Here is a 15,431-nt window from a genome sequence, read left to right as displayed (position 1 = left end):
TCACATTTTCCTCCCTGCCCACCACTCCCCCCCCCGAGTTCGTGTTTCTCTTTGAAAAAAAAATTTTATTTTAATTCTTTTTATTTTATACAATTCCCCCCTCAAGACCACTATGCAGTTCTTATTCTGAACTGTTGTCATGCAAATAATACCTAATCATATATTCCTTTTAAGCAGTTCTCTCCCTCATCTGTTTCCATGCAGGGTACATTACTCACCCCCTCTTTTCTTAGTTTTCCTCCAACCCCAATGCCAGTCCTGTTTTATAACAGTGGTATTATGCACTGTTTGTCCTTTTGTGACTGAGATATTTCACTCTGCATAATAAAGTGAACAATGATGCCTATGAGAAATATAATCTCAGTACAATAACCATAAAAGACCAAAAGGGAAGATTTGCTGTCTCCTTCAACACAAAATCAGAAATCAGGAAGATGAAAGAAAGATGAGCAAAAGGAAATGGGGTATCCAGGGTAAAAGTGGTCAGAATTCTGCTGCATTTTAGGGATTGCAACCAAGGTAAAAAATCAAAATGCAAAAACCCCCCCAAACAAACCCAAAACAAACAAACAACACCCAAAATGCATATAAATTGTTGAATGGGAAACTATTTTGCTCTGTTAACTTTCACAATAACCACAATAAAACTTTCAAAAAAATTTACAAAACTAAAACCAATGACCTATTAAGACTTCCCACCCCCCAATTTTTCTTAATTTTAGAGGACTTTTACAGGAGAAGGTATTACTTGGAGGAAGAAAATTTTATTAAAGGTTATCTAGTTCCTTCAGCATTGCCCAGAGGATCTCTAAGTATTACAACTCAAATCTTGAATTTGTTTTTCAGTTCTTTTAGCTTGAGAAATGGCAAGTGAGTTCTTCCCTTTTTTATTCTCCAATTCTAGGCCTCTGCCCATTCTGTAATAATACTTTGTCTTCTCCAACTGCTCTTTGAAATCTCCTGTTAAACTCTTTTACTTCTTCATCTCTTCCCTTTGTTTTGGCTTCTTGACACTCTAGCCCAATTTTCAAGGTCTCTTCTGCATCCATTTTGGTTTTTTCTTTCTCTTCTGTCTTTGGGTTTTTTAAAAAAAATTAAGATTTATTATTATTATTAATTTTTAATGAAAGTTTACAGAGAATTAGGGCTTCCATTTATTCAATGTTGCACTTTCCTCCCTGCCCACCCTTCCCCCGAGTTTGCTCTTCTCTTTGAAAAGTAAAAGGAAAATTCTTTCATTGTTATACAATCCCTCCCCCCAAGTCCACTCCACTTCAAGTCCATACAGCCTTCATTCTGGATCTTGTCATGAGAATAATACCTAATCATGTATTCCTTTTAAACAGTTCTCTCTCATCTGTTGCAATGCAGTATACATAATTTATCTCATCTTTCTCAGCCTCCCCCCAGCCCCGAGATCAGTCTCATTTTGCAACAGTGGCACCATGCAGTATTTGTCCTTTTGTGACGGAGATATTCACTCAGCATAAAGTCCTCCAGGGTCATCCATTTTGTATAAAATTTCATTAATTCCTTGTTTTTCAAAGCAGCATAGTATTCCATTGTGTGAACATACCACAGCTTCTCTATCCATTCATTTGTTGATAGGCTCTTAAGTTGTTTCCAACTCTTTGCTATTGTGAACAAAGCCGTGATAAACATGGGTGTCTCCTCTGTAATGACCTTTTGCTCTCTTTATGGATCATATCCTTGATGTCATCTCACTACTCTTCTGGTCTTTGATTACTGGTGGTCAATGCTTCAAACCTATTCATAAAAGATTTTCAAATTCAAGTAGAATAGACTCAAGATAATATTTTAAAAAAAATTTTTATTCGATATTGGTTTGCTTACAAAGTTCGTATATGTGTGCTTCATAATACTTTTCATTCACATTGTGTTTCATACATTCAAACATTCCCATGCATTATGTTTTATAAAATTAATCACCATTGAAGTATGCTCATCATTACCCTGTCTTTTCAGATGCCTGCTGGATATTTTCCATTTCCTTTACTCCTGCCCTCCACCTCCCCCAACAGATACTATTTTTGTTCTTGTGGACTTGTTTTAATTTTCTTCAGACTCAATTTGAACTTGCACATGAGTAATTGATGATCTGTTCCACAGTCAGCACCTGGCCTTGCTTTGCTGCTACTGAGCTTCTCCAATGGTTTCTTCCACAGATGTAGTCAACTTGATTCCAATGAAGTTCATTTAGTGATGTCCATATGTATGCCACCATTTGTGCTTTTCAGAAAAGGTATTTATGATGAATAAGTCATTGAAGATACAAAATTAGATAATTCCATTTCTGGCCTTGCTTCTATTAACAAAGTGCATTATTTTTGACTACTATTCCTTTTCTCAACTTTGCATTCCAGTCATTAATTATCATTAACACATATTGATTGCATGTTTGATCAATTCTGGATTGCAAAATTTGGCAGAAATATTTAATTTTCTCCTCTTTGGCTTTAGCTATTGGTGCATCTATTTGAGTTACAGTCATATTAACAGGTCTTCCTTGTATTCTATCACCCCTAACATTGTACTTCAGGACAGAACTTGAAATTGTCTTTTAAATTATAAATGCAACATTGTTCTTCCTGTTTTTCATTCCCAGCATATGACTAATTTATAGTAGCCAAAGCCTATCCATCTTATCTCACTAAGGCCTACCTAGCATGTCGATGTTCATGCTTTCCATTTCAGTTTTCATAACTTCTAGTTTTCTAACATTCATACTTTGTACATTAAATGTTCCAATTATTAAAGTATGTTTGCAGCTGTTTCTCCTCATTTTGATTGATTTCCAAACTGGACAGTATCTCTAATACTATCCAATCAAAAGAAGATGGAGGGAATATACCAAAAAGAACTGGCTGGCACTGAAATATTTCAGGAAGTATCATATGACCAAGAGCCCAGGAATGGATGGGATATCAACTAACATGTTTCAAATTACAGATACAGCCCTGGACATACTCACCAGTCCATGCCAGGACATTTGGAGTATAGATGGAGAAAAGACAGAACTTGTCAATGACTTCATCTTATTTGGATCCACAGTCAATACATTTAGTACTAGCAGTCAGGAGATCAGGAGATGGGAAAATCTGCATTTGGTGACCTCTTCAAATGATTAAGGAGCAATCATGTTAGTTTGAGGACTAAAGTATGCCTTATTCAGACCACGGTTTTTCAATCACTTGCTATGCTGGTAAGAGCTGGACAGCGAATAAGGATGACAGAAGAAGAATTGATGTTTTTGAATTGTGGTGTTGTAGTCCTGAATATCCCATAGATTGCCAGAAGAACAAACAGATATTAGAGAAGGTACAGCAAGAGTGCTCCTTGGAGGCAAAGATGATAAAGCTTCATCTCACATATTCTGGGCATATTGCTAGGTGAAGCTATTCACTGGAGAGCGACATCATGCTTGGGAAGGGGGAGGGTCAGCGAAAGACAAGAAGAACCTTGACCAAGTGCATGGACACAGTGACTAGAGCAGTAGGTTGGAGTGTGTGAGAGAGGTTGTGAGGACAGCACAAGACAGGACAGCATTCAGCTCTGGTTTCACAGGTTCACTATGAGTTGTACTTGACATGACAGCATGTAACAACAACAACAACAAAAATTCTTTCAGTATTTCATTAGTTTTCTTTTTCTGATGTCTAATACATAAAATTTAATTTTCTTTTTTTTTTAAATTTAATTTTCTTAAATAAAAATTATCTGCATGCTTCTTTTTCTATCACACTTTTATGTCATTGCCTATTAGTTTCCATGCACAAAAAGATGGATTGAAAGATGTTCTCAAAGTAATAATAATGTTTATTTCTGTACTGTTGAGTTGAATTCTATGTTGTTTTTGCTTTTAACAGTGAGTAATATAATTTTCTCATTGCAATGGGAAAATTTGCAGTTAGGGACCTTTCCAAATTGTTGAGGAGTAGTGATGTCAGTTTGAAGACTATGGTGTGTCTGATTCAGGCCATGGTCTTTCCGATTACAAGGTATGCATCCAAGACATGGGCAATGAATAAGCATGACAGAAAAAGAATTGATGCCTTTGAACTATGGTGTTGGAGAAGAGCACTTAACAACCCATAGATGGCCAAAAGAATGAATAGAGTAGCCTGAGTGCTCTTTGGAGGCAAGAGTGATGAGGCTTCGCCTCACTATTTTGGACATATTGCTAAGAGGTGCTATTCCTTGGAGTGAGACATGATCTTGGGAAGGGTAGAAATTCAGCAAAAGAGAGGAAGAGCCTCAACCAGGTGGACTGGTATGGTGACTGTTGCATTGGGCTCTTGTGTCAGGAAGTGTGAAGATGGTACAGGACAGGCCTAGGTTCAGATCTTTTATGCATAGGGTCTCTGTGAATCATACTCGACTCAATGGTATCTAACAATAACAATATCATTTTAATAGGATGTTTAAAAGAATCTGATTATATTTTTAAATTTTTTATTATTATTATTTGTGTGTGTGTACCATCAAATCAATCGCAATCACTTGTTATGCATCAGAGAGTTGGACAATGACTAGGTAGGACAGGAGAGTGGATGCTTTTGAGCTGTGGTGCTGGAGAAGAGTACTGAATGTACCATGGACTGCCAGGAAAACAAACGGATTCATCTTGGAGAGGATTAAACCAAGCTACTCCTTGGAGGCAAGGATTCTGGGGCTTCGTCTGACATACTTTGGACACGTTGCAAGGAGGGATGGGTCCTTGGAGAGGGACATCATGCTTGGGAGGGTGAAGGGACAGCGCAGGAGGGGAAGACCCTCTATGAGATGGATTGATTCGGTGACTGGGGTAATCGGGATGGGTGTGTCAGAGGCAGTGCGGTTGGCGCAGGATAGAGCAGGGTTTAGGGCTGTTGTGCATAGGGTCGCTATGAGTCGAAAACGACTCGATGGCACATAACAACAACAACAACAACAACAACAACAACAACAACAACCACCACCACCACCATCAAATCGGATCTGACTGGTACAGGAGGAGATTGTTCCTCCTTCTCCAGCAGAGCATCTGGTGGATTTGAACTGTGTACCTCTGGGATTGCAGTGCAGCTTCTTGCCACTAAGCCACCAGAGCTCGCCAGAATCTGATTATATTTTCACCCTAAAAATCTCATCATTTCCCATATATAACCTTTTTAGGAGAGTAACAAGCATTTTAAGATATGGTAGCTAATTTTTTTGCCTCTGAGTGTATTTAATTAGAAAGTTCACACAGTCAGATAAAAGAAAGGGATCCTTAAGTATCATCTTTGTGACTAGTGTAACACACTAGTGTAACACACAAGAAAAATGATTTTCCATACAAATATGACACTTTTGAGTAGCCCACTAGTAGTACTACCTATGCTTTTGCCTTATTTCATGGTTGGATGACTCCTAGGGATGGAAATAAATTTGTAACAAATCTGTATCAATCCTCGCTTGCGTGCTTTGTGGATATTTACTGAAATGGAATCTTTGGCAAATGACATTTTTAAATGTTTCCTAAGAACAACGACTATAGTAACATTGATAAATAACACAACTTTGTAGACCCTTCTTTTTTCAATACCTTATTGTGCTTTAGATGAAAGTTTGTCTATTAAATTAGTTTTCTCATTTATAATTAAGTTAAAAAGTGCTCTACGCCTGCAAACTCTGCAATACATCAGCTTTCTCTGCTTTTGCTCCTGAGTTGTCCATTTCATTCTTCCAATTTTCCTCTTCCTCCCTGATCTCTCACCTTTGTTTTTAGGCAAATGTTGCCTTTTTGGTCTCAGTAGTTGACTGATCTTCCCAGGGTCACTGTCTCTTTTATAGGCCTGTCTCAGATGGAATTAGCTCAAAGTTGGCTTCAGGTACAAATTCAGTTTCAAGTCAGAAGACTGTCTTGGATGACAGGCCTGAGGCCTCTTCCATTCTCTTTTAGACAAACAAGTCTGATTACATTGTTTCCCCATTCTGACTGGAGCCTTCTTTTGTAGTCCTGTTCAGAGTGTCAACAGTGGCAGAAAGACACTATCTAATTTTTCTGATGTCAGATTAGAGGAGACTGTGGTTCACATGGTCCATCTGTCCTTTGGACTAACTACTACCTTGAGTCTTGATTTTTTTTCCTTTCTTCTTTGCTCTGGATAGTAAGAGATGAATATTTGCTTCTTAAGCAGGTGCTCATAAGGTTTAAAGATCTTTAACAATACTCTTAAGCCAAGAATGTTTTCATGAATTGTGCTTTGCCAAGTGACTGGGATATCCCTGAGACCACGGTCCTTACTTAGTCTTCAAGTACAGTGGTTCATCTTGGATGTCTAAGTAGACATAAAACTATGTCACTATGTGCTCTATTTTATATATATGTGTGTTGTTGCTGTATACCGTTGAGTTGGAACTGACTGACAGCTTACCCTACAGGAGGTTTTCACAGGCAGATAATCACACAGGTGGAGATTGTCCATCTTTCTTCTCTGGAGCAGCTGGTGAATTTGAACCATGTGCCCTTGGGATTATAGCACAGATTCTTACCACTAGGCCACAGAGCGAGTGAGCTATTTCTCTCTCTTTCTCTCTCTCTCTCATCCATCACATATAAATGTGTATATAATCCATACTTACACCTTAGAAGCAAAAGTGATGAGAGACTTCTTATATCTTAGGTACTTTATCAATAGAAGTCAGTCTCTGGAAAAGGACCCTAAGCTTGGAAAAGCAGACTGACACAGTGACTGTAACAATGGGTATAAACTCAGTAGACTTTGAGGATGATAGAGGACCAGGCAGGGTTTCGTACTGTTGTACATATGGTCACTATGAGTCGGAGCTGACTTGAGGGCGTCTAATAACATTACCTATGTATACATATGTATGCAGGTCCATTACCATATGACCTTCCTCACTTATTTGACACCTATATGCTTACAAATTTTTGTTGATCATCATTGTTGCTGCAAGATTATATATGTTACAGCATTTATGATAGTTGCCTGAATTCTTGTATACCTCTCAGCCTCTTCCTTTGGCTTAGTCATGCTGCATTGACCTCTTTGTATTATATACTGCCTTTTCCTTTATCAGAATGAACGTTTCGGTTCTATCTAGTTAATATATGTTGTTATTGTGTTGTGTACCATCCGAGCTAGAACAGACCTATCGCTGACTCTGCAGCAAGTTTTCAGTGGGTGAAATTGCATATGAAGGGACTATCCATCCTTCTCCTGTGGTGCAGCTGGTGGTTTCAAACTGTGTGCTTTCAGGATTGTAGCACAGATTCTTACCACTAGGCCACCAGAGCTCCCTAGTTAGCATACAGACTCTTCTTATAGGGAAATATATTATGGTTCAGTTTGATTCACGAGCATCTTGTTCAATCAGTGGCTGCACCTGAAAGGAAGTAATTTCTGAAAAAATGACATTCATGTCATTCATGAAACAATGCAAGTTCCTGCTTTTATAGAATTCTAGGGGAGCGTTTTGATATGACGGGCTTGCAGAATCCTTCATCCCCTGGTTAGTTCAATTGTTACCCCTTAGGCAGGGGTGAAGAATTCTATGTCCTCTTTGTTGATGAAATAATGCATCTCCTGAGAGGTGGTGAGAGAAATGCTTCCAAGGAGTGAGATAGAGTTCTATGATGGCTGAGATGGGCCATGTAAGCAGACATCAAGAAACAGAATCTCTTAAAAAAAAAAAAAGAAAAAAGAAAAAGAAACGGAACCTCTTAAAGTCTAGCCTCGTGGACTCATGGTCCATGAAGACATGGCATTTTCTCAAACTTCTATGTTTGTATACATCAGCCTTTAGGAGGAGAGGGTCATTAGCTTTTATCAGACTCATACAAATATTACATAAACCCCAAAAGTTTAAAACTGCTCTTAGAAATGAATACATAAATAGTTATAGAGTTAGGATACAATAACTTTCACTACATTAAGCAAAATTTCAAAGGCTCCAATTTTCGCCTCTTCAAACAATATTTCAAAAATCACTTACTACCCAAGCAGATATACACACACCCATGTTTACAGTGGCTTTGTTCACAATAGCAAAGAATTGGAAACAACTCAAGTGCCCATCAACGAATGGATAGAGAAGCTCTGGCATACGCTGCATTGAAAAACAAGGAACTTATGAAATATTATACAACATGGGTGACCCTGGAGGACATTATGCTGAGTGAAATATCTCAGTCACAAAAGGACAAATACTGCATAGTGCCACAGTTGTAAAATGGGACTGACATCGGGGTTGGGGGAGACTGAGAAAGAGGGGATAATGTGTACTACATTGAGACAGATGGGGGAGACAACTGTTTAAAAGGGATATATAATTAGGTATTATTGTTGTGACAGGAGTCCAGAATGAAGGCTACATAGTGGAGTGGACTTTGGGGGAGGGATTGTATAACAATGAAAAAATTTTTCTTTTATTTTCAAAGAGAAGAGTGAATGGGGGAAGGGTGGGCAAGGAGAAAAGCGCAACAATGAATGAATGGAAATCCAGTCTCTGTAAACTTTCATTAAAATTAATTTAAAAAAAGGAAAATTAATCACTTACTAAAACACCAGACCAAAATAAAAACAAATACCCAACTCACTTACTATTTATAGATTCCTTCAGATAATTGTCAATTTCCATATCTGGAGTTCTGATTTCTGTATTTTCTCTTATAAAGTTCAGTAGGATGTTAGCTTCTGGTGTATCTTAAAAGTGGAAATGTATTAACAAGTAAAGGGAAGTGAGCTAGGTGTTGGGAACAGCTCTGCTGACCTGTATCCCCATTTTCTGCATCCTATACCATCCCTCCTTTTAACAAGGCACCATCTAAGGCCTCTGTGGAGGAATATGATCTTCATGCTTCATGCTTCAGAAAAAGTTATTTGAGTGTATGAAAACACATTTTTATTTTCTAAATTGTCAATAACTTGTTTTGTTTTATCAATGACACTTATCTCTTAAAGTATACAATAGATGATAGCACTAAAAATCAGTTCTGTAAATGTTTATGAAAATTAATAAAATATAATTATAGAAAAAAAAATAAAAATCAGTTCTGCTCTTTGCATGTCTTTAGTACAGATATCAACAATACAGTTCATCACAGGTTAAAAAAAAAGTCATCTAAAGAAGTTTCTGATTTCTTCTTAGTATTAGACCCAATTTGTAAGTTTCTTTTTAGCTGCACTGCCGTAGGCCCGGGTATCTAACAAGGTCATTTCCATGGGGATGTGGATGTCACAGAGCTCCTTACCTGGGTTGGTTGTAATAATAGTTTTTGAGATTACAGTTGCTGTCATACAGCTCCGAAATTTGTCAAAACTTATTCTTACATCTGCAGCAAAAATCACTGTTTGGGGAGAAGCCATTTTAGATTATCGCATGGGAAAGGTAGAAAGGATAAAGAAATGGAAGACAGTGTGCATACTTATGTTATCGTACCTGTTTCTCGAGGCACCCAGCTCTGCGCCAGCAGAATAGATTCGTGGTCCCAACTGAATTTTGTAAAGAAGAGATAATAAAATGGCTGTATGATAAGAGAACTGGCAATGCTGTTATTTATGGCTGACAGTCTGCTTTTCCTGCCTCCTGGACCAGAGGATTGAAAATTTCCATAAGGAATCACCTCTTTAACAAATGTGTTTGCCAGACAGCATTAACATTCTGTTCCTCAAGCCTGTCTTTCCTATCCTCAGGGATATTCCCCTGTTTTGCATAGGGTCTCTAATGAGTCAGAATTTACTAGATAGCACCTAACAAAAATAGGTCATTCCTACTTGGCTACTTGGAAGCCAGTGGTGAGAAAATTACTCTGTCAGAACCTTTAGGGAGGGTTCTCACAAAGATAAATTGCCCAGATCACCAGGTGGACCGAGGGCACTCTTCTAATTTAGGGCTTCCATAAACAGATTCATACTCAGCTTCCATGCTGTGTAGCATGCTAGCATTGCTCCAAGGTCAGATCCCTGGGAGTCACACCTCCATCCCTCTCCAGGACTGTTCACATTAGTCTGCCTTGCTCATCATCAGTGGGGCCTGATGAAATATTACTGCTGAGAAAACAAGGAGCCCCAGAGGTGCAGAGGCTAAGTGTTCAGCAGCCAACTACAAGGTTGATGGTTGGAATCCATCAGTTACTCCTAGGGAGAAAAATGAGGCAATCTGTTTCTGTAAAGATTTACAGCCTTGAAAACATTCTAGGCAGATCTGTTTGGTCCTATAGTGTTGCCATGAGTTGGCACTGACTCAAGGGTGGAGGGTTTGCATGATAAGACAGAACAGGAAGACACAGCAATCACCTTTTAGTCCATCCTAGCAAGATCCTACCTTCTGCCTTCGGGTGGTATCTGTTTTATGGCCTGCAACCTAAAGTGAAAGACACTGACCAGAAAGCACATCTCCCCTGACAGTGAACCCACCACCTTTCAGCCCTGTCTCAGTAACAGGAGTAGGAACCTCATATCATGAGGCAGAAGTGAGAACATACCACAACATTGTGAAGGAAGTTTCTGTATCATCATAGAGCTTCACTTCACACCTCTGGCCTTGCCTGCGATCTGAAGTAGTAAATGACTTGGGCTCTCCAACCTGACAAGTGGAAGGGGGCATCATTTGTCATTTGTGGCTGTAGCAGTCTCATCCCATAAAGATTTACAGCTTTAGAAACCCAACAGAGGGTTGTTATGAGTGGAAATAATCTCAAAGGCAGTTTGGATTGAGTAATTGTGCAGAGGGACTTAATAAACATTTTATGGGAGCATTTAAATGTTAAATACAAGTAAGGCACATTAAAATGGCAAGAACTAGTACTGTCTGATGATTTGAAAGCATCTCTTTTCTTTGGGCTCTCTCTCTTGTCTTCAGCACAGCCACAAATCTGTCTGGCCAAGGAGAGACCTAAAGATATAACTCTATCCCCCCATCCCCCCATTCATTCATTGTTGCACATTTCTCCCTGCCCAACCTGCCCCATCCCAGTTCGCTCTTCTCTTTGAAAAGTAAAAGTCTTTCATTGTTATACAATCCCTCCCCTTAAGTCTACTCCATTATGCAGCCTTTGTTCTGGACTCCTGTCATGACAATACCTAATCATATATCCTTTTTAAACAGTTCTCTCCCTCAACTGTTTCAATGCAGTATGCATAATTTATCCCATCTTTCTCATTGAAGATACCACTCTTAATAATTTAGGTCTCCCACCATACCGGACAGATGGTTCATGACCAGCCAGCCTCCAGGGCACTCCTGAACCCCTTGAGGCACACAAGGCATGCTTGGTCACAGGACAAGTTCTGTGACCTCAAGAACTCAGTGTCAAAAGGTTGACTTTGGGACATTTTTGACATTGTCTAGTTGCATCCATGTCATGAGGAAAGGGGTGGACTTGGGGACTTGTGTTTCCCCATGGAGCTTTCACATGGAGCCAGCCCCCAGCATGGCCAAGACTGTGACCTCCTCTGGCAACCCCACTGCCATGTCAGTCATGTGCATGGAGCTCTGTGGGAAGGGAAGAGAAAGGAAAGGGAAAGGAAGGGAAGGAAAAAGAAGGGAAGGGAAGGGAAGAAAAGGGAAAGGAAGGGAAGGGAAGGGAAGAAAAAGGAAGGGTTGTTTAGAGAGTCCAGGTCTCCAGAACAGAAGAGATCCAGGAGGAAGAGGTTAGTCAGAGTGGGAAAGGAGACTGCATCATGGCCAGGGTGGGGAGAAACACTATACTGAAAGCTGTAGGGATCTGAGAACTCTCTGAGGCTGTGGCCAGAGTCATGTGTCAAGCTTAGAAATAAACTCACCTGAGGGAAGCCGAATATCAAATTTAATAATAGTAGACCAAATGCTGTATTGGGAAATGAGAGAGGCTTAATACAAGCTGAAGGTCACCTTGTGACACTGGGGCATTCCTTAGGAGGTCACCTTGTGACACTGGGGCATTCCTTAGGAGTCAACATTGTTCTTAGTTTTTATCAAATTAATCCCTCCCTCTTGAGATTAACATAAAGAGGAACTTGGCCTTATCTGTAAAAGATTTCACCATTATCCTTTGTTTTGTACTTCCTTGTGATTCTATATAAATACTCAGAGAAGCATGGCTCGAGGTCTTCAGTCGAGAACTGTTTTACCCTCTCTGCTCTATCTCATTCCTGGCTATTTGTCTCTTTATTATTAACTATAAAATGATTCTATTCTTTGGGACCCTCGGTCTGCAACACTCACCCACAGGCATCAATTTTCAGCAAACAGCAGACAGACCTGCAAGGTGATCAATAATACCACAGAGGTATGCATTGCTTAGAACCACCAACCATGCAAGCGCAAAAGACAAGCACTAACCTAGGGTTAGCTCAGAAGACAGGAAGGGATCAGAAAGGAGGAGGGATGGAAACAGGAAACCCAAGGAGGAAGTTCCATTGTGAGGATTTTAGTCAATGTCATGAAACATGTATAGGGATTTGCTCTGTAAACTTTCACTCAAATCACAATACAAGTTAAAAAATGGTAAATGTTTATAGTTAAAAATGCAGTGAAAGGAGAAAGATCAAGGTGGGTAAAAGTCTGGAGAAAAGGAAATGTAAGAGAATTGGGGCAAGCTGGGAAACTAAACACAAAAAGGGGGGTCATGGAACCCCAGGACAGTGGAGTTTGTGAGTGTGTGTGACACGCACGCACACACACACAGAGAGAGAGAGAGAGAGAGAGAGAGAGAGGAAAGCTACTGCAGGTGAAAGTCATTGTGAATTCTGGCAAATTCTAACTACACTCTAAGTATAATGATATTTCCTGGTACCACATGGGAATTGGCAGACACTTTCTTGCCTTTTTGTAAGACTGAACCTTAATTTCTCTGAAAATGATCTCTATTTGTATATTGTTAGGTGTCAAATTATAGTGACAGCTGGCTTTGTGCTAGGTCAGGCGAGGGCAGGAGACAGAATAAATGTGGCCCTTGGCAGCAGGGGAGAGCCCTCTGGGGAGAATCCCCTTCCTGTTAATGCATAATGCCTGAGTACATTTACCTGCGTTAATCATCGGAAGAAGGAAGACCAACATCCTGTCTGTACTGAGAAGTGAGCTCACTCTTGCCCTTTTTGTTGTGGCTGATGTTGTGTATCCATTTGCCTGGACCATGTTCTCTTGGCCTCAGTTATGTAACAATGTGGTTATGTCTGTTCTGTGAGTCTGACAAGATGTGATCATCTGCACAAGGAACTCTACCAGGAACAGCCAATCAGCTGAAAGGAAGTCTCCTCGCCTGGCCTGCATCCTATCTATACACGGACATTCTGGTAATGCCCTCTGGAGTTTTTACTCTCTGGATTATCACCATCTGACCCCCCATTTTTGGACCGGCGGCAGTGGTGGCCGTTCTTGAGTTCATCATCCCTGCAGATGCCTGAATCAGAGCAAGCCTCCAGTTTGAGACCTAATTCACGGAGTTGGGACTTGGCTCTGTGATAGGTCTATATACATATATAAGCTTCCCTGGTTTTAAGTCTTGAGATAACCCACAAAAGTTCAAATCTAAATTCTTGCAAAGCAATCTATGTCTTGTCAACTATGGCCTTGAGAAGGAGTCATAAGAACAGGCTGGAGGGAGAAGATACTGATGAAGTGTGTGGTAGGGATGGCCCTTGTTCTTGTGGACTTGTCTCTTGTACTTGGGGTTGGACACCAGAGGCCAGTTCATCACAGGAACTCTTCTTCCCTCTAGGAAGGTTCCCATAATAGATTCCTTTGTTTATTCAACTCACATTACTCACCTCAGGTTAGTGAGTGAGAGCAATTCCTCTCCCATGTCTAAGATGTATGGAAAGTGCTCAGAGAGTTAGCACATCTACCCTAGCTTAGGGAGCTCTGGTGGCCTACTGGCAAGAAGCTGTGCAGTAGTCCTGAAAGCAAGCGGTTTGAATCCACCAGCTGCTCGGTGGGAGGAAGAGGGGCAATTTCTTCCTGTGAAATTAACTGCCTCTGAAAACCTGACAGAGGGTCAGCTGTGGGTCATCTCTGACTTGATGATACACAACCACCACTCCAGCTCAGTGATCACTCATTACAGAATCAATTACAATTTTATTTGGGTACTTGTTAGCAACATTGCCTTTAATGAGAAGGGCTAAGCTTTCCTTAAATCAATCGCTGAGCAAACTACATTGCTCTAGCTGGTCATGACTACTGTTTTCCAAATAAAATGTAAACCCTTTGGAACATGCAAGTCGCATGACACATTTGTGGGGCACCCACAAACTATGTGGGACATGCCCGACCTATATGGAAAATACATGACCTATCTGGGACATGCATGGCACATATGTGGGACTTGAATAACATAAATATAGGACATAAATGATCTACATGGACCATAAATGTTATAGAAGTTGATGTGTATAACATATGTGGATCTATCTTATCTATGTATGGTGTACAGGGTTCATGCATATTTTCAGTCTTTTGGGTTTCTTGGGAAGATGTTATCACAGTGATAGGATGCACTGCCACCTGGTGGGAAATTGTATATAACTGTGTGAATCTGGAGCAAAGGCTTCACCCCACCAATCCTATCCTAGAGTTTATTTGGGACAGTTGTGTTTTGTATAAGTGTCCCAAATTCCTTAGTACTTCAGATACTTGCATTGATTTTTTTCCATGCTTGAAAACTCATAGTATCAATAAAATTTCAAAGTATTTGATTATAGCCTCCCTGCAGGCTCCCCCTACACCTACATTTGTTTCCAGTGGTTTGAACTCACCGATCTCACTGCCGCCAGCACACTGATAATCTTCCCGTTGAGACTTTGTCCATTTGCGACAATGTCACCCAGAGAGTAATAATCATGATGCTCTTTCACTGGCAGGTGGACCAAGGAAAGCAGTGTGGTGTTCACCTTGTACCTGGGACAGACTCTTACTGTGGAGTGGTTCTTGCTGAGCAAGAGTTTACAGGTGCTAAAGCACAAAAACACACAATTACTACTCCATGATTCTTGCATAGAAAAATAATTCTAGGCTCACAGTTACTTTATTGGAAGGAGTGTAATTTAGAATATATTAAGAAATGTACTTTTGATTCTAAGAAACACTGAAAAAGACTGCAGAAGATTTTTGACTAAAAGTATCCTGTTGTTAATAGGTGCCTTGTTGTATTGTGTGTATTCCACAACCAGGACTGTGGTGCCCCACCAGTAGCCTCGGCCAGACTGGCATAAGGCCTCAGCTGTGCCTTTGTTTTGATGAGTGCCTATGCCAGAAGTGCCTCCCAGGTAATGAGGTGGCAATGGACTGAAGAAAATGATTAACGCAGGGTACAAGTGTCCATGGGGTCTCTCTGGAGACCAAGGTGCCCCTGATACAGGCAATCACTTGTTATGCATCAGAGAGTTGGACAATGACTAGGGAGGATAGAAGGAGAATTGACACCTTTGAGCTGTGGTGCTGGA

The 15,431-nt window shown here is 40.2% G+C and overlaps 1 protein-coding gene across 1 annotated transcript in view; it reads right to left on the bottom strand.

Annotated features, from left to right (window-relative positions):
- Window positions 1–15,431, bottom strand: part of MEIOB (meiosis specific with OB domains) — a gene marked incomplete at its 5' end in the record, with an annotated part of 49,567 nt that overhangs the window by 18,658 nt on the left and 15,478 nt on the right. Inside the window, 5 exons of the mRNA XM_006901915.1 lie at window positions 8,610–8,711; window positions 9,260–9,355; window positions 9,448–9,500; window positions 10,493–10,593; window positions 14,745–14,940. Of these exons, the coding sequence (XP_006901977.1) occupies window positions 8,610–8,711; window positions 9,260–9,355; window positions 9,448–9,500; window positions 10,493–10,593; window positions 14,745–14,940 (548 nt within the window). The remainder of the gene's footprint in view (window positions 1–8,609; window positions 8,712–9,259; window positions 9,356–9,447; window positions 9,501–10,492; window positions 10,594–14,744; window positions 14,941–15,431) is intronic.

Source organism: Elephantulus edwardii, unplaced genomic scaffold, assembly GCF_000299155.1.
Source record: "Elephantulus edwardii isolate Elephantulus edwardi_28Jun2011 unplaced genomic scaffold, EleEdw1.0 scaffold00350, whole genome shotgun sequence".
Classification (NCBI taxonomy): domain Eukaryota; kingdom Metazoa; phylum Chordata; class Mammalia; order Macroscelidea; family Macroscelididae; genus Elephantulus; species Elephantulus edwardii.
The sequence above is the reverse complement of the archived record's forward strand: the minus strand, read 5'-3'. Positions and strand labels throughout refer to the sequence as shown.